Below are 19,873 nucleotides of genomic sequence, written 5' to 3' on the forward strand. Positions count from 1 at the left end.
CATCAGAGGGAACATGTTTGTGATGTGTCCTTGTGCGTGTGTGTAAAAGAGAGGGCCATTACTCTACCTTTAGCTCTGAGGATTAGCTGTCATCTCATTAGCTGTTGTCCAATCTCTGAACCGAGTGTGTGTCTGTGTGTGTCTGTGTGTGTGTGTGTGTGTGTGTGTGAAACAACGTTGGTTGGATGAGAGGCTAATGAGTATTTTGATTCTGAGTGATTTTGATTCAGATCAGCTGTCAGGGCAGTCATATTACATGTGCATTATATAATTATTTACATGCGTGTTGTTGTTAGCTCTGTGAGGCTGTGCTTTGAACTACATGCTAACATCAGCGTGCTAACATGCTCACAATGACAATTATCATGCTCCCAGTCCCTCCAAGAGTTCGCTGGCTTTTTTGGGGGGATTGTTGCGGCCTAAAATGCCTGATTTTAAAGCAGCGTTTCTAAAAAACTGCCATGATGTGCTGTTGCCATGAGGCATTTTTTGCAATTAAATTGTGGGAGGGCGTTTATTTAATGGACATTGTATTAAAATTAAAGAATCAATTAAACAGCTAGTTTGGTGACGTATGGATCATCGTTTTTCACGGGAAGCCAACAGCTGTCTAGAACTTGTGGTTCTCAACCTTTTAGAGTTGTGAACCCCCTCAGGTTGGTATTCACGACCGACCCCCACATGTAACACATGAAAACTACTAAACTACCACACAGGAGGACGATTGCTTTGCCCACATTATTTTATTTAAATAATGGCACCTTCACTGTCAACATGTCTGCTTTAGGACTAAAAGCATAATAATAAAATGCATTCTCATATTACTGAGGTAACTGGCTCTGTAAACATGTATAAAAACAGAGTATATAGCTTAAAGTATGCTGTGTTTTTGAGTTCTTCTCCCCTGTGTTGAATGTCATTAAAAGGATGACATCGCTAAGAGCTGAGAGCTGTTTCTCTATTTGCCACTGGTCTAGAAAGCCTAAAACACAACAGCGTGGTTTGCAAATGGTTCTCTGTAACGTGAAATATATGTGATTTGCGATTGGGTTAAAACATCCTATATAAGTGGTCTGCTCCTTTAAAGGGGGTAGCTGCCAACCGAAAAGCCAGATAACAGCATGAAATGGTGAGAATCAGCCAGCTGTGTCGCACTCTCTCCACTCTCCACGGTCACTAAAACACTTCACACACCACTAAACAGGTCAACTACAGTCACAGTCAGCCTGAGTGAAAGCTGACCAGAAGAAAAGACCTACCCCACTACCTTAATGACAGGTAAGTAAACCGCATTAGACTCAATCTCTGCCATGTACATTTCCTTCCTAATGTGTGTGTTTGTTCAGACCAGGTGTTACGGTTGGCTGTTGGTCTGTCTGTGGGCCTCCTGTTGCTGCTTCTGCTGGGTCTGATGGTGTACTACCTGTGGAGGAAGAGGAAGAGTCAGAGTCAGTACGAGGAGCTGCTCCCTACAGTGCCTTTAGTCCCAGCATGCTCTGCTCCGGTGATCCTGGTGTCTCAGGGCTCCTGGGCCACGTTAGTACCATTAAAAACCTTCATGCACACAGTCCTACATAGTGCTTTTATTTAGTATTCATGTAGAATTGTGGAATATTTTACAAGAGTTATATTTCTCCGTTTATTATTCCCTTTTTTATTATATAGTGTACAGTAGAGAGCTAACAGGAAGCATACACATAACGAGCATACAGGAAGACTCTAAGCAGGTCTTATGAGGCAAGGCCATTTAGAGCTTATAGACAAGACCCTTAAGGTCGATTAAGTGCATACTTGAAGCCAATGTAGTTAAAGATAGATGTGCTATGTTTTATTTAAAAAAAACTCTGAAGTATAAATATCAAGTCATTTGTGATAGTACCAACATCATATGCAACATGTTAAAACTTCTAAAAATAAAAAGCTAAAGAGTGAACCTCTTAGTGAAGAACAGCGTTCGTTCATCAGGGTTTTTAAAGACCTGTTGTCTTGAGTTTAAGCAAGGTGTGAAATCAATAACTTGATATTTAAAATGCTGCTGAAAGCGCAATTAATAACATATTTCTCCCTGTGTGAAAGGCCCAGTGAGATCCCGTTCACCTTGCCTCCTCGCTTTATGCCACAAATTCATGGTGACTTGAAAAATGAGGAGGAGAAAGAAGAGGAGGAGATTAAGATGGAGGCTCGGAAGGACATACTAGCCCATCGGGGGTCACTCTCAGTAAGCAGTAGGTCATTACTGCCTTTATTTGACTGCATGTGAAGAAAGTTATGGTGAAATTCAAGGGGCTCCCTGGTAGCCCACCTAGTAGAACTAGTGACCCATGTAACAAGGCCTTGCTGAATCTGTTCTGTGGCCCTTTGCTGCATCCTCCTCTCTCTCCCCCTTTCCGAAATATATATATGTATATGTATATGTATATATACATATATATATATATATATATATAAAATCAAAAAAATAAAAGATTAAAAAAGATAAATCCTACATATTTCCCAACAAATCCTCACAACCTGTCTCCATCAGGATGGTTCCCAGTGGGGACGGTGCTGGCTGGTCTCTACTCTGTCCCTCCTCTGAACGAGGTGGTGGCCCCTCCACCCGGCATGGCCACCCGCCTCTGCTTCTCTGTTGAGTATCGACACAGCAGCGAGCAGCTCATGGTCTCTTTGCTCCGCCTCGGAAACCTACCTCCCCGTTTCCACGGCAACGTCACGCTGGTGGAGCTCCGGCGTCTCCCTGATGACCGGCGGCCCCGCCAGGCCAAGGCCCGGGGCACGGGGCCTGACCCGGAGTTCAACGATTGCTTCGTTTTCCAGGCAAGGACATGGAAGTTTACAGAAGTTTTAAGACTACTGAGACGATACAAACAGTATTTGATTAAATGTACTTAGTTACTTTCATGCAGTCTGTTTCATGGGGTTTTCAACTTCGGGGTTAGGACCCCCACTAGGTGCCAGGCCTTCTTGATTTTAAGGTGTGATACAAAACTAAATATACACAGAAGGCCTTTATCTCAGTGTTCAATTCTGTGAAGAAAAGTAAATATTAAGTAAATTGTAAAGTAAAAAAACAATGGCCAGTTTAGCAAGCCTAGTTAAAGTTAAGTTAAAAATGATTAAAATTATTAAAAAATACATATTACAGACAGAAAATTGTATAAAAAATAAAAATATTGTGTTCCTGTCTGTCTCACACACTTTCTGTATGTGTCCTCCACAGGTGTCAGGAGTGTGCGTGCCTCAGAGCACCCTGAGTGTGTGTGTGCTGAGTGTGGAGCAGGACGGCAAACGCCACGCGGTGGGCAGGGTGCTGTTTCCTCTGGAGGGGGAGCTCGGTCAGGCCGGCAGGGTGCTCTGGAGGGACCTGGAGACGGAGGACGACACACAGGTACAGATACACATAGGAACACACAGGAACACACACATGCACGTGGTCATAAACGCTCATAATCATTCTGTCGCCTCTGTTTTCTCTCAGTGTTCAGAGCTGGGTGATGTGCAGATCTCTCTCAGCTACAGTCCGTCTCTGCAGCGCCTCTCTGTGGTGGTTCTGAGGGCTCGAGGCCTACAGCTGCTCACAGACGCAGGTATGCAAAGTCTGAGCTGAAGATAGTGGGGTAACCTTACTAACATTGGTAACACAGCATCTGTGTCCTTCCCAGGTGTGTGTGTCCAGGTGAGCTTACAGATACACACTCAGGTGGTGAAGATCAAGCGCAGCTGTGTGGCGAAATGTGAAAACGACCCATATTTCAACCACAGGATGACCTTTAAACTCCGCTCGCAGCACCTGGACGAGGCCTGTCTGAGGTTTGAGCTGCAGCAGCCGAACGACTTCCGCTCAGGTGAAACAGTCAATTTATAATATTTTATTTTAAGTTAGGGGATGTTTGCCAATTAGTGATGAATCTCTAATGACTAATTGTTTGGTTACCACGTGTCCTTTGTTAGTCTCAAAATGGTATTTTGGATGTCAATGTAGACATATTTTTCAGCCTCATGGCTCGAAACTCTTTCTGACGTCTTCCAGGAAAGAGCATAAATAAAAATTTTGAGTGTCAGAAGTTCAGGAGTGAGATCATTTAAGCTTGCGGGGTATTAAGTAATTTTAATATAAATGTATAAACTCAAAAATGTATGATGGTAAAGTCAAAGCAACAGTTGTTCCTTATTCCTGACTATCTGATAAAATGCACATCGTAAACATCAGTATTAGTTTTTATTCAGCTCTGTGTGTTTCGCTCTCCCAGAGCCTCCGGCCGTGCTGGGAGTGCTGGTGTTGGGTCCCTTCATGTACGCCAGGGGCCAGCAGCTCCAGCACTGGATGGACATGGTCAACACACCGCAGGAGCCGGTCAAACTGTGGCACGGGCTGGGCAGGGCTACTTAACACCCAAAACACACACACACACACACACACACACACACACACACACAATGTTTATATATGTATACACAAAGTTTGAAATCATTGTACAGCTACAGACTACCACAGTTTTTTCATGTGGTCTAAAATAAAACTTCTTCTCACATTTTTGACATTATTTCTAGAGTCATTACTTTTAATCTAGAACCAGATCCTTTAATAATCACACTTAGCTCAGAATCTCTTTTTTTCTTATTTCCTAATCACAGCAAAAAGGAACTACACTCAGATATAGAAATAAATATTACATTAATGTGTCTACAAGTCTTAATTAATACCCTACATCGATACTTCTTTTATTTCTTATTGTTATCACTGGTTAAAAGTGTTAAAGGATAATTTTATAACAAATTCTTTGTTAAACTGAACAGCAAATAAATTAATATCATCTGTATGTGAGTGTTAATAAAAGTTTGTTTAAAACAGATTTCAGTTTCATTCAACTTTATTGTCATTTAACACAATGTGCAGCCACATATGTAAATGAAACAGTGCAAATGTACAACTTGATAAATGAGGTTATATAATAAAACTGTGGAAATGTAATTGTAAACATGTCTGTAGTGCAAGAGCACAGCTGTATTGAAAGACTGTGCAAAAGGCATGTAAATAAGAAATGGCAGTAGTCTATAGGTCTGTGCAAATAATATTTAAATATGTCAGTATTTAGTGCAAGAGAGTTTTAGTAGAGTTCACCAGGTAAGCAGGTAAATATGGGTCACAGCCAAGAGGAAGAAACTGTTTTTGAGCCTGGTTGTATGGGATCTGACACTCCTGTACCGCCTCCCAGAGGGCAGAGGGAGACAGGCTGTATGATACATTTTTTTGTTTTTTGTTCTATATTTTTGGGAGCTTTTGCCCTTTATTAGATAGAACCACTAAAGATAGACGGGAAAGGGGAGGATACTTCTACCAGGTGATCAGGACCCAATAAATCTCTTTAATGGCTGAGAGCTGGGTACTGGTGGAGATATGCTGCCACGATACAGGAACCATTAAATAAGATGGCAGAATTTGAAAGAAACTGGGAATGCTGGAAGAATTTAGTTATAATAAAACACAGTAAAGACATGGTTTATATTTCAGAATCAGAAATACTTTCATAATCCCAGGGGGAAATTATTTTTGTTACAAGACTCCAGGTATACAAACAACATATATTATACAAGCAACATCTATTAAGAACAAAATATAAATATATATATATATATATAAAACTATATATATAAAAGATATATAAAAGATCAAATTTACAGTTTAATAATGTGCAAAAAGTGATTGTCCGTGTTTGTGTCAGATTACAGAAGGGGGTTGTCGACTCTCTTAGGGAAGGCGTTATTAGAGTTTAATGACCAACAGGCAGGATATGATTCCTGTTGGTGGCATTCTGGGTGAGAGGAAGTCTTCTGCTGATAGGAGCTCTCTGCTGGGCAGTGTGTCGTAGAGAGGGTGTGAAACACGTGTTCCAATATGGACTTTGAATCCTGGACAGCATCCTCCTCTCTGCCACAAATAAATAAACATATTTAATATATATATATAATAAACATATTTGACAGCCTCTGCAGGATTACACTTTCTGGGAGCTGGGTGACAATCAATCCTTTTTAAAGTGTTTATATTACTTTATTTCTGTTTAAAATATATTGTATTACGTGTATGCCTATATCTACATCTAATTGTGCATTTTAATAAAGAACTTTTAGGATATTCAGAAGAAAATCAAAGTCTCTTGTTGTTGTCCAGCAGGAGGCGACTACCACCTTTCTGTGAGTGAGCGCAGCCGCAGTTCGACCCACCGAGAGACCATGAGGAAGTGTGTGTGAGGAGTTGAAGCGTCGTGTTGTTGTGTTTACTTTCATTATCAGTGATATTAGTGGATTCTATCTGCTTTGTCATGAAGATAAATGAGAACACTTTACTGGAGGGACATAAAGTCGTGCTCGTGCCTTATAATGCGGACCACGTGCCCAGGTAACACCAGTCACCTGAGAGCATCACTGTTTATTTCATTCACTTTATTTAGCCTCTTTTTTTTATGTAAATCATTCATTTGTTCCTCCGCTGATGTCTTCTTGTTATCAGAATTTAAAAATGTGTCCTTATTATTCGACTTTAATGGTTAAATGTGGATAAATAACCAATCAAATTAGATGTGAAATCAGTTTAATATCATTTTTAATCATCGTTTTTCATTCATAGGGGCCCAGTCAGCATGAAGGTAGGCTATTAAAAAGTCCCATTTTGCCATTTAAACCGTAGATCATGTATTGATGGTCCCTTAATCAGCCATCAGTGGTAAAAGTGGGGCTGATTTTAACTACTTTATATACTTTAAATACTTATACTTACTTAATTCATCATTGTTTAATATGTTGTCTATTATTAATCTGTATCTGCAAAGTAACACGTAGTTACAAAGGTCTGAGTAAAAATCTAATAATCTAATCTGAGTAAAATAAGCTTTTATGCAACCAGAACAGTGAGATCTGCATTCATCAGCCCCTGTAACATCCAACCTTAGCCTCTGAAAGATAGTGGAGGAAAGAAGTAAGCAGCAGAAAATAGAAATACTCAAAGTTCAAGTACCTTAAGATTGTAATTAAGTACATTTTAGCTCTGCTACAGGTGACACTGACATAGACTGCATGAGTGTAACTAAATAAATTTACTGATTGCTAATTGTTTTTAAGAACAAATTTGAGGTACTTGTACTTTACTTAAATCTTTTCTTTTCATGCCACTTTCTACTTTTACTCCACTACAATTGTCTGACAGCTTTAGTAACTAGTTACTTTTTTTTTCTGCTGGAGTAGACAACAGAGTTTGACTTGTTCAGCCATGTTTGTTTTAGTTTTCTATGAATTTACCCAGAATTCATAGCAAATGAGGTCCCTTAAAGACAGTCAAGAACCAGCTGAAGTCACTATCACGTAGATCTAAGTCATAGTCAGAGTCTGTCTTTGTTAAAGGTCCAGTGTGAAGGATTTAGGCCTCGCTTCACCCTCCCCTACGGTGGCTGCATGTTCCTCTTTAACTGGCCAAGCAGAAGCTGTGAATCAGAGACCAGCGTCAGTCCTTTCTCTGTCTTTTATATCCACCTGTTTCAGGTATCACGAGTGGATGAAGTCTCCTGAGCTGCAGCAGCTGACCGCCTCAGAGCCTCTGACCCTGGAGCAGGAGTACGACATGCAGAGGAGCTGGAGGGAAGATAGCGACAGTAAGGAGTGATTTGCCTGCAATGTGCTCACAGAAAATAACACTTTCAGTGCTTATAAAAGCCCTTTTTTAGATATAAAGTGTTGTTTTTATTGCTACAGATCAGCCAGCATGTATTAACAGACAGTCTTCATCAGCTTTCCATGTTTAACGCGACAGTTAATCTTTAAAAGCTTTTATTTGTTTGCTCGTAGCTTTTGCAGATAACTAAAATAAGAGATTATCCTGATGTCTTGCACATGTAAAATATCAACGTTTACTTAAAGAAAAGCTATTATAACATTTGTTTATTCTATCTTTCCAGAGTGCACATTCATCATCCTGGACAAGCAGCGGTGGGCGGACACCGGTGTAGAAGAGGAGCAGTGCATGGTGGGAGATGTCAACATCTTCCTGACTGACCCCACAGATCCGTCCGTGGCTGAGTTGGAGATCATGATAGCAGGTGACGCCCAACTTATTTGTGTTAAAAATTCTTCAAAAGCAACATTATATAAAACTAAAGAAACTAATAAAATCACTACAGATATATTTTTCTTTCCCTAAAACTTTTAACGTTTCTTGTTTTTGAGCAGAGCCCAGTTACAGAGGGAAGGGCATCGGGAAAGAGGTGACACTCATGATGATGTGCTACGGTGAGCAGCTTGTACAATGTGTCTGAAGATTTCTTTTTGCTTGAAATTCTTTATTTTGGGACAGTTTATATAAGAAAACAGAAGTCAGGACGACCATAGTTTCATTTCTTCTGCCATCCACAGATGTTTACAGCATTGAAAAAATCAGCTGACAAAAGACGTTCAGGAGGGTTCGTAACATGACCTGCTGCTAAAGCTAAAGCAGCTTGTTTCTCTGATAACTTAAGATCCAGATGTCCAGTGACTAAAATCCTTCAACCGGTTTAAATATAGAGGTAAAAACAACCAAGATTGAAAATGTTTATTGTTGAAATGTGGCTTATAACTGGATAAAAACTAAATTTATAACAGCTTCTAGCAGACAATCAAGCGGATATGACGCCATTGCACCGTTACCTGAATAAAATGACTCTGGGTTCAGGGTTCGAACATTTGAACATTGGGATAATGTTAATACACATCTCAACAAAATATATAACATAGGTCTAGTGTCTATAGACATTTTAATGCGGAAATGTTATTATTATATCATTTAATGGTGACTCACATACGGCAGAGAGCTGCTGCTGTGGAGTAAACTCTGGTTACAGTGTGTGAATATTAGTTTGTGAGCGGTGGTGATCAGTGTGTTGGCTTCCACCAGGTGTCACCAAACTTGGGCTCAAAAAGTTTCAAGCGAAAATTGGGCTGGACAACCAGGTCAGCATCGCCATGTTCAAGAAACTCCACTTCCAGGAGGTAATAAGATCACATTTTCTTATAGTATGAGAGGCCTGACTGACCCAGAGTGAATCTAACCATCATCCTCGTGTCTGTTGCAGGCGTCGGTGTGTAAAGTGTTCAAAGAGGTGACCCTCGAGATGACGGTGGACGAGTCAGTTCGCACGAGGCTGCTGGACGACATGGCGGATGTGAAGGAGCGAGACTACAGACAGACCTGCAGCAACAGACAGGAGCTGGTTTCATAGTGAAGAGCTAAAGACTTCCAGCTGTGAAGGAAATCATTCTGCACACAGAACTCTGAAGCTGAACACTGGTGTGTGGTTTAGACTTGTACCCCTGTAAGCTGTAACACCAGAATACTTTATTACTGCAGAGATGGGAAGTAACTTTTACTCAAGCCTAAGTGCAGTTTTTAGGTATCAAGGAATGAGAGGAATGTATTTATCATCATTCATCACAGGGTTGTATAAGACACATATAAAAAGATCATTAAATTCAATAACATATAATAAACAATAATAACCAATATGTACAGTTATTTATATACATATAGACATACACGTATACACATTTACTTTGCGTCTGGTTGAATGTAAACCGAAGCAATAAGATAGTGATGATAATGTGGTTTCATCTTCACATTAAAAGAAACAGTTTCCATACAGTTTGACTGCGTTTGAGCACCAAGAGTCCGCCTCCTCTCGTCGCTGGTTCTTTTTTCTGTTCTTTATTATACGTTTTTACTTCCACTTCCTCTTGCAGCTCCCACCCAGAATGCCCCAGAGCTTCCATTAAATTGGCTTTTTCTGTGTCCAGACTAACCGCTTTTCTCTGAAGCATTTGTAGTGGTCTCTGATGCTGAGACCACTACACTACAGTAGAAACATAGAAACATCCGGTGGTTTCTGGTGGAAGTGGTTAATTCAATTTGGTTTGACATCCAATTGAATCCTCAAACAACCTTGATGAACTATACATCCATTGAAAACAAAAAACCTCTTGATTCGATCTGTACAAACCTTTTTAAGATCCCAATATCGCTGCGACCACAGATACTTGTTTTGTAGCAGCATTAGAATTTTAAAAAATAGAAACATATACATGCAAAAGGCAAGTTTGTGCCTCTCACTCACTTAGACTGATTATGAATTTTTGGTTGTAAACTGCACAAAAGCCGGGTGCTTATTAAGAGGTTAATAATTTTATCTTTAAACCTCAAGTGCAGAAATTGACACGGAATAAAAAATAATGGAGGAAAGAGTCACGTTTACAACCAATAAAGACTTGAGTGAAACACATCTCTTGTACATTACAACAAACATATTCGTCTCATGTTCCTCCCTAATTGCCACATTAGCGTTGCTGCATTTCTCATAATTTTATCGCTCAGAAACGGAAGGCCGGTGGTCGAGATCAAATACCAAATGCAGTAGCTTTAACGCATTTGATATTGCGACTCAAATGTGAAATGGAAGGATATAATTCTACTTGTATCCTGTCAAACCTCAGTGTGCCATTCGCTTGTGATTTTAATGTTTTTAAGAGAAAGATGGTTATTTGAGGCATCCAGTATGTAGTTTACTTATTGAATGATAACTTTACTGAGGCGGTCAAAATTAGATTACCATGGTTGTGTTAGCATTTAGCTCCAAGAATAACTTAACTGTAGGATCTTGTTTTGTTAAACAACCATTATTTAACAAAAGAACGATAACTAATAATGTTATTTGCTAGATTAATATTTATTTTGTGTCCCCTCTCACTTCCAAGACACCAAAACCTTGAAATCACCTTTAATTTAAATTCCAGGAGTTTAATATCCTATTTATTGCAGATGTTTTTGTGTGTTTTTTTTGGTCCTAAAGTGACAAACGTAAAAAAACGAGGTAAACGAGGTAAAAAAGTCATGAATTCTGATATGACTGTTCACACTGAAGTGACATTGCAAAAATTAGACCTGTATCTGATTTGAACCTCATATTAAAGTCAATCAGCACTGAAAAGATCAGATTACATGTGATTTGTGCTGTTCACTCGTGTCTGCAGTGTGAACGTAACCGTAGTTAGAAGAATTATCTTACATTCCTATGATGCAACGCTTTTTGCTGTTTAGCAGTTCTAGAAACATGAATCCACCCACAGCAATTTCCCACAAATGTGTTCATAACTTTCCTTGTTGCGGGTTACCCAGAATTCTCTGTCGCTTGAATATTTCTCTAATTTTCATCCTCACTTTAACTTCCCTCTGCTACAAGTTTCAGATTCCCAGCTCCATGTTATTATACAGTACAAATTAGAGGAAGGTCTCATCAGACTAATGGGGATTGTGGTCGCTGGCTCTTACAGACGTATCATATTAACATCTCAGGAACTCCTTCGCATTATGTTTGAGGTTTTCACTATGGAAGTCAAATATATGGTTAAACGGATGATCAGGAAATGGATATCATGCATTATGTAAATAGATTTCTGGTAATCTGGATTTTAGCTCTATAGCTGTTATGTGATTTCATTATTCTTTATTCTTTAGTAGCAGTTCTGGAACCATCAATCATGATATGATTAAAAAGCTCCAGAGTAGCTACTAAATTGACCTTGTGGTGGCAGTGTTTAAAAGTTAAAATTGCGATGAAGTCCAAATAAGCAGATTATTAATGTTTAAGCTTTAAAAAACTGTGTTGCCAAGAATAAGTGAAACTTAAAAAAGCATATAATTTACTCACAGTTTAGACTGCGAGATTAATTAATAAAAAATGATCACTTTCTTTGCTAAACACCCAGCAGCTGCTAACTTAGCTTAGCATAAAGACGAAGAGCAAGGGGAAACAGCTTGCATGGCCCTATGAAGGCAAAAAAAACTCCCTAACAACACCTGTGAAGCTAATCAACATCTCGTTCGTTTGTCTGTATAAAGACTGGAAACTAGCCTAGCTGTTTCCAGTCTTTATGCTAAGCTAAGCTAACCAGCTGACGGTAACATACATGAGAGTGGTATCAAACTTCTCATCAAACTCTCAGTAAGCATATTTTCCAAAATCTAACATTGAGTATTCAAAAACGCCAAGTACTGAAAATTTAACACTAAATGCCAGGTTCGATTTTAGTTCTGTTTCCTTATCCTTTAATCAAATATTTCTTAATTTAAATAATATTTTGGATACTTTTAAGCTCTATTTAAGTTATTTTTCTGCGTTAAGGCAAAATTAAAGACAGAATTAAACAAGTATTGTATTGGCACCAGTGAAAAAAGAAAAGGTAATGTTTATAAAAATACCTTAGTAGTAAGAGACAAATAAATAAATAAATAAACTGAGGTTCCTCTGGCTTGTTCTAGTGCTCCTAATGGTATTTGGAAAAATTCATTCACAATCATAATTATATTCACCATTATTCTTCTGCTACAAAAACAGACACAAAGCTCACATATTTCTTGCAGTGCATAGCCTTTTATTTAGACGCTGACCATGTTTGAGCATGAACAAAGCTGTACAAGACCCACAGCAGCAAAGCTCGTTTAAATTTTTGCATGAAGACCCTCTGAGAAATTAAAATTGCTTTTTTTTGTTGCAAGTCACCAGTCAAACTGAAAGAACCTTTCATTTCTATTATTCACATTATAGACGAGAGATTACAAGAAAAAACTCAAACTTTGGACTGAGTTCAATATCAACACGTCCTTATTTAGGATTTAGGGATTATAAATTACAGTTAAGTTAACAAGTGTAATCACGGCACTCTTTAAAAAAAAAGGACCATACCACTGTTTTTACAAGTGATGCAACGTGTGTACTTTATATTACAACCAACCTTTTTTAGTGTTTTGGTATTTTTCCTACCTTCTGTCCGTGCAGTATTAAAAATCAACTAGCAGACTCTTGAAACTTGGTACAGGTGTGAAATCTATCCAACAATCACAGTCTGCGTATATCTCTGTTATCATATTGGATATTATTTGTGTGTGATAAACCTGTTAAAGTGCAGATTTAAGTTGAAATTTTACAGTAATTTCACTTTAAAACACAAATCACAGCAGACTTTATGTTTACTGTGATGGATTAAACATCTTTAAGAGTCTTCAAGAGTTACTTTTCAGACTTTACATAAATTAATGGAAACCAACAAGTGGAGGGAAAGTAGGTAAAATACATCCAAAGGTCTAAAACACAATAGCATGAAGTGTAATATGCATATTTGTTGGTATGGTCCTTTTAATGCAGTTTGTGCACTGGGAGGGTGTGTGACTGATACTGGAGGTCAATACAGATATCAGTTATTTTCGGCCCATATTAGTTTTTTAACTAGCTGAAACAATTAGTCAATTAATAAGTTATTCTGAAGAAAATTATATCTGTAAATCAATTAATCATTAACAGTAGTGTATGAAGCGGACATTTTGCTCTCCGGTGGACAAACGATATAAAACGACACTGTTTCCAAATTACCTCAGACACATCTTTGGCATTTCTGTACTGGGACTCATCAGTTATTAGCCAGATACCGTTATTTATATCTGGGATTAAATAAGATATAAATCCACTCACGTATCAGTTGGGTTTGCATGCCAGACGGCGTGTTTGTGTGTTAGCTGTGAGATTTACTGATGTGAGACTATAGATGAGTGAGTTCTACATTCACACAGCCGTCACTGCACATGCTCAGACATCTAACACTGGCTGATGCACAATTCTGACTGGCAGTTAACATGTGACACTCCAGAGCAGCACAGACGTGCCCACCTGACCTGACCTCTCAAATACGACCCATGATCCATGTAATGCACCGGAAACACAGAGCGGCTCCGGGTTCTGGTCACAGTGTGAAACATGGTCAACAGGGAGACATTTAAGATGTTTTTTTTAGGTTTTTTTTTCTTAAAAACAGGCTGTAGTACAAAGAGGGTACAAGAGCGACAACAATTCCATAGGAATTTAAGATGATTTTAACACATCTGTCCATCCCCCTCCCTCATCTATCTGTACAGACTCTTCACCTCCCAGCACCTCAAACAGGGTGAGGGGATGCAGGGTTGCCCCATCTTAATGAGATTCAATGATTTCAGCATATTAAAATAAAAATCCCAGAATTTTCGCAAGTAGGAGTGGAAAACCTGCAGCTCTGGAAGTTTGATGGAGGAGGCGGATGATAGTTTTAGTTCTTAGACGCTTGCGTGGATTCGAGGAACTCCCTCGCTGCAGTCGACAGGTTTTGCACCAGCTGCCTGACCACGACCTCCTGCTCTTTGGCCCAGGATAGGCCGTCGTCCACGGCGACGTTGACCGGCACGCACATGGCTTCCCTCTGCAGGTCGGTCAGTTGGCAGGCAGCGGCGACTCCGGCCAATCCCAGTAGCAGCAGGAGGAGAAGCTTAAACATCAGGCCGATGAGAGAACGTCGAGGTTTAGGCGCCGATTCCACAACAGCCTTTTTATCTGATGAGATGAAGCGAGAATAAGCGACATTAGAACGAAACGGGAACAAACATTAAAGAACTATACCTGAGTTTGGTACCAAGGAATCAACTAGAATAATCAAGTACAGAAAATATGTCCTAGCATGCAAGAAATAACAAAATGATCACTATGTTTCTCACAAAATCTCTTTACATCTTGTTTGGCTCATGAATGTGATGCTTTTTATTGCCACTGATGGTCAAATATTGTGTGTTGTGCATCATCCTTTAATGAATCACTAAGGAAGAGTTGTTGAAACAGTTGCTGATATAAACTCCACCAGGGATTTATCATTCTGATCTGATTTAGATACATTTTAACTGTATTAGCATCAACAAACTACAGACTTGTATGTATGTTTATTTATAAATATTATTTTACAAACTTGAAATGTACTCATTCATTCATATCCTACCAAACAGTCTGAACATCATGTTAATTTCTAAATTACATGATGGCTACATTTGTAATTATATAAATCATCTTTGTTTACTATTAAAAACATCTTTAAGAAGCATTGGTAATTTCCTAATCAAAGTGTTGACTGTCGGACAACTGGAACGAGAAAGAATTATTATATGTTTTAGAAGTAGTTTTGTTCCCTTATTGTTTTTATTTAAAGTAATTCTGTGTTAACTAATTCTTCTAATGATTATATTAAAAAAAACAATAATAATGTTGAATTTCTCAACCGAGATTCAACTCAGAAAGTGTCTTTAATAACACACAAGCAAGCTAAATCAACCTTAAAGCTTATGTGAACTATTGTTGAGAAGTGCTCAAAATATTTTGCACACCATTTTACTACAAATTGCAAATAGTGTATATATTATTCATTATAGTCTTATATTTTCTATTATATCTTATAATATTCTTATTTTGTGATTCTTTATTGTAGTATTTTTACACTATATTCCCCTGTGCTGCTGTGTCTGACTTAAATTTCTCCTACGGGGATCAATAAAGGAACATTTTACCTTAAGAATTACAGACTAATTGCACCTTTAGGACAAATATCATAAATTAGTGGACAGGCGGTTTAATGAGCCGATACTTTCTGAATCACATAAATTGATTCAATTTTAAAAAGTCAGTATTTTTGTGCGAAAACTTCTAACAACAGTGTATTGTAACGTCAGTGGAAGTGTAAAAAAACACCACATGAACTGTCCCTTTAAGAGTTGCATCATCCCGACCTTTAGTCCCACCTGCTGCCTGTCCGTTCTTCTTCTTCTTCTCCTCGCTCTTCTTCTTCTGTTGTTCCCGCGCAGCCACGGCCGCCATCTGAGCGTTGTACTCTTTCCTCCTCTTCTCCTTCTCCTCTGCCTTCTCCCGTTTGCGAGCCTCCTTCTCTCGGGCCTCCCGCTCCCTCTGCTTCGCCTCCTTCTTCCTCTCCAGCTCTGATTGGGGGACGAGGAGAGAAAGCGTGTTTAGAAGAGACGCAGCCAGAAAAAACCTGCGTCACATTTGTTTCATAACGGGACATTAATATAATTTATATATATATATATAATGACTTTAATCCTCAGCAGATAAAACTGACTAGAAAAGTACAATTATTACTATTCTCTGTGACACAAAACACGCTTACACACTTTCTGCTCTTGTTATTATTTAGCCTGGTTGTCTGATGTTTATGATTACACATTGATTGTTACTTATATCACGGTTTATGGTGTCTGATGTTGGCCCACTTTGCAAGATTAATTCTGTAATCTTCCTTTTTTAGTTGAATCAATGCCAATATAAACGAACCGTAATCAGATTTTAGCCTGTATCTGTGATGGGGCTCGCTGCAGAGATAAACTGTTTAGTAGATGATGGGATGCTGTTTTACTTCTCCGACTTCACATTTGGGACGAATAAAAACATGCCTCGCCCTGACTGCAGGGTTACGGCTACTTCCAGGTGCACTAATGTGTATATGTCACTAAATACATTTACTCAAGTACTGTACTTACCACCATACCAATTTTGAGGTATTTTACTCGAGTATTTTAATTTTCATGCCACTTATACTTTGACAGATTTTACATTAAAAAACATCCAACTTTTGATACTTTAAGTATGTTTTTAAGTTGCGTTAAGTTAAGTAGAGGATCTGAGTCTTTCTTCCAGCATTAGTCAATGGCACAGTGTTACAGTTTGATCAATACTACTACTACTATAATAATAATAACAATATGATTGTTGATACATTGATATGTAATTCTGGAGTTTTACTGTCAAATGCTGATTTAAATCCGAAACTGTCTGAGAGAGTAAAAAAGCAACAGTACAAATCTGACATTCAGACATTTAATAGCAGTTTTAACTATTTCTCAGCCTTCTATATATTTAGTGCTATGAACTCATGAGATCTCATGAAAGTATTTTAATTATGATACCCACCTTTTTCTCTCAAAAGGCGTTTCTCTCGTGCACGATCAACCTCGTCCTGAATACCTCTCATGTGCTGCAGAACCTGGAATAAAATGACCTTTAGTTTAATATACTGTAGACTGTTTTATTCATCTCTTCTCGGTCATTCTGCTCTTCATCTCTTTCCCTTTCTCTCTCTCTCTCACCTTGGAGGCACACTGTTTGCATTGTTTCTCATCCAGACAGTCCCCTGCTGCCTTGGCCAGGTCGACCTCCAGAGGGTTATCCTTCAGATCCAACCACTTCAGACTCTGAGAACAAAGACACACGCAGAGTCTCATCTAATTCTTGGCAAGAAAGACAATAAGTGTTCTGAAATATCAATCTATTCCTAATTATTTTCACAGGCTCTCGTAGTGAATAAACGGGACAACCTTTAAAGAACAATATAGATGCTGACCTCTTAATTAAACCACTGAACAAAAGGCGTCAGTCCTGGTTTAAATAAGACAAGTACCTTCATTAACTGAAGAATAAGCACCTAATAGATAACAGTGTCAGTCTTTCTCTGATGTTGTGGCTTCATGTTTAAACAGGATATGTATCAACAACATGAGCAAGCAGTGCTCGTGTCTGACACCCACCCTGAGCTGAGAGAAGCTGGCAGGCAGGACGGTCAGCTTGTTGTTGTACAGGTCCAGATGTTGAAGGCTGCCTAGGTTCCCGATGTCATCCGGTAGACAGGTCAGCTGGTTTTTACTCAGATCCACCTTCACCAGGTGGGTCAGGTTGCAGAACTCTGGCTACAGGAAATAAAACCGAGCCAAAAAGGAAAACTTAAGTCTTAATATTAAGATTGGAAAATCTGAGTTAAGACCCATTTAAATACAGAATAAACATACAACAACCTCAACCCTCAGACTCTTGACTCGGATAAAGAAAAACGTCAACAAAAGAACCATATAACAAGTGAAACTGAGGAGGAGAGGTCTCAAGGATGGATTAGATTCCCATCAATTCTTACTTTGATTAGGTTAATTTAGTGTATAAATGAAAGAGGAAAACACAACATACATTATGCAATAATTGTCAGGAAGACAAACACTTGAATTTAAAACAGCTTCTATATCAAAATCCCTTTTTAGTTAACAGGCTTTGCCATAATACTATAAGCAGTACAATATCTTTAATTTACCTCATTTATCCTTTAAAATCCTTTAAGTTGTGAATTTCTAAAGCAAAACATTGTTTCTACTTTAGATGCTATGAAATAATGTTTGAAAAGGGATAAGATAAAGAAGAAAGATTCAATATCACATTTCTTTCCTTACTGTCATCTAGAGTCTAGACACGTTTACCTCTTCAGGCCTCTAAAAATCCTTAAAATTAAACAATCAGAGAAGGTAATATCACTCTATGGTTGAACTGTGCTTCATTTTGAGGGGTCACAAGACAAACCATAGATGTAAAGGGTGTTTTATACTTACAGGAAGGGAGGTAATGTTGTTGCAAGACAAGTCCACAACTGTTGCTTTGGTGAATAAAGCCTTTTGGGACAAATTATAACATGAGTCAGGTTAACAACTGTGCATTTAATAAGCATTTTACCCCAATAAACATGCAACCCACAGTGCAGCAGCCTTGTATTTAAAGTTACATTACATTCATATAATGCAATTAATGTTTAAGTCAGCAGCACACACACACTGACACACACACTGACACTGACACACACACACACACACACCCACACACACAAGCACACCAGACACACACAACACACAACAGCACACAACCACAGACACACACACACACACACACACACACCACACACAACACACACACAGAACAGACGACACACACACACACACAGGCTCAAGGAGTAACTCACCAGCTCTCTGACTGGCACCTCGGTGAGGTTACACAGGCTCAGGTCCACTTCATTCCCACTGATTTTATCCTTCAGGTTCAACACTTTGCTGTTTTTACTCATTCTGGAGACTGAGAGAAAACATGCGACACATTAAACACTCATACGAGGTGATTTTAAACCCATTTTTAAAGCAGTTTGTGCTGATACTTCTGACTAGCAGAGAGCAGGAAACCCCCTCCAGACCTTCACGTTTCACATGATCCGCTCACCTGTTATCAGAGCTGCGGCCCGACTGTTCAGATGGGACAAAGAGAGAGAAAACAAGTGCTCCAACTTCTAAATAGGAAGGAAAGTTGGTGGAAAAGCTGAGAGACGCTGCTGGAGTCTGTGTTTTTTTGGCAGCACTGACTGCCTGAATGAAAATCCACGTCACTGATTGAACAACAGCGCGGTGGCGGTGAAGAAGAGCAGCGCCCTCCTGCAGGCCCGGAGGACAAAGTGCAACCTACAAACAACTTAAACTTTATTAAACTGCTGCACATGACAAACAGGCAGCATCAGTGGTTGTTAGGCATAACTAGAAATTAATACAAGCAGCATACAGGAAAAAATATGTACTAAATACTAAAATATAGGCAGAATTAAATGAACTTAAAGGGGGTTTAACTAATGCATAATTAATTCAAAAGTAATTCAGAGGTTTCATGACACAAACTAAGCTTGTAGCAACTTTAAATCTACACTTGTAAATGTAGAATTTACCTATAATAAAGATATTATTATACACAAAAATGCATAAAAACATCAAACTTAATATTTAAAAATAGGTATTACATTCTTTGTAACTAACCACCCATGCATTATGTCCCAAAAAAGCTAAACAAAAAATAAAATAAATATATATGTGTGTGTGTGTGTGTGTGTGTGTATACAGGTGTAGGAAATATGTTCCTGAGATCTTTTTGACATGTACATAAATTATTAATTAAAGAAGATTTTACTGCATGGATATAAATAGTAAATAGTTTTGAAACGAACCTTCTTCATTTTAGGTAAAATAGTGGCGTCCACTTTTGAAAACCTCAAATAAAACATTTCAACAGATTGAACAGAAATTGTAATCAATAAACAGAATAGCAAATGTAGGCATATTACAAGATTCCTTTTATCTGATGCGACAAAGCCA

The 19,873-nt window shown here is 38.6% G+C and overlaps 3 protein-coding genes across 4 annotated transcripts; 2 read left to right on the plus strand and 1 right to left on the minus strand.

Annotated features, from left to right (window-relative positions):
* The first annotated feature begins 1,411 nt into the window (after positions 1–1,411).
* On the plus strand, positions 1,412–4,390 carry syt15 (synaptotagmin XV). Its single transcript, XM_035662191.1, has 7 exons — positions 1,412–1,536; positions 2,077–2,225; positions 2,525–2,817; positions 3,221–3,388; positions 3,479–3,587; positions 3,663–3,845; positions 4,251–4,390. Exons 1-7 carry the CDS (start codon positions 1,412–1,414, stop codon positions 4,388–4,390), a joined length of 1,167 nt encoding a protein of 388 aa, XP_035518084.1.
* A 1,833-nt stretch (positions 4,391–6,223) lies between these two features.
* Positions 6,224–9,479, plus strand: nat9 (N-acetyltransferase 9 (GCN5-related, putative)). Its single transcript, XM_035662220.1, has 6 exons — positions 6,224–6,400; positions 7,537–7,646; positions 7,950–8,090; positions 8,221–8,280; positions 8,924–9,018; positions 9,102–9,479. Exons 1-6 carry the CDS (start codon positions 6,324–6,326, stop codon positions 9,246–9,248), a joined length of 630 nt encoding a protein of 209 aa, XP_035518113.1. The 5' UTR covers positions 6,224–6,323; the 3' UTR covers positions 9,249–9,479.
* Positions 9,480–12,429: 2,950 nt separating this feature from the next.
* Positions 12,430–19,135, minus strand: lrrc59 (leucine rich repeat containing 59). Of its 2 annotated transcripts, none has more exons than XM_035662201.1 (8): positions 18,957–19,135; positions 18,706–18,815; positions 18,302–18,361; positions 17,459–17,617; positions 17,021–17,125; positions 16,845–16,917; positions 15,650–15,853; positions 12,430–14,432 (listed from the first exon to the last, which is right to left on the minus strand). In XM_035662201.1, the coding sequence occupies exons 2-8, from the start codon at positions 18,805–18,807 to the stop codon at positions 14,152–14,154; spliced, it is 984 nt and encodes a 327-aa protein (XP_035518094.1). In that variant the 5' UTR covers positions 18,808–18,815; positions 18,957–19,135; the 3' UTR covers positions 12,430–14,151. The 2 variants fall into 2 exon arrangements, with proteins under 2 accessions (XP_035518094.1, XP_035518102.1); XM_035662209.1 differs by having other exon boundaries at positions 15,662–15,853; positions 18,957–19,133.
* Between the last annotated feature and the right edge of the window lie 738 nt (positions 19,136–19,873).

Source organism: Morone saxatilis, unplaced genomic scaffold (assembly GCF_004916995.1).
Source record: "Morone saxatilis isolate NCDOM2014 unplaced genomic scaffold, NCSU_SB_2.0 Contig1, whole genome shotgun sequence".
NCBI lineage: Eukaryota > Metazoa > Chordata > Actinopteri > Moronidae > Morone > Morone saxatilis.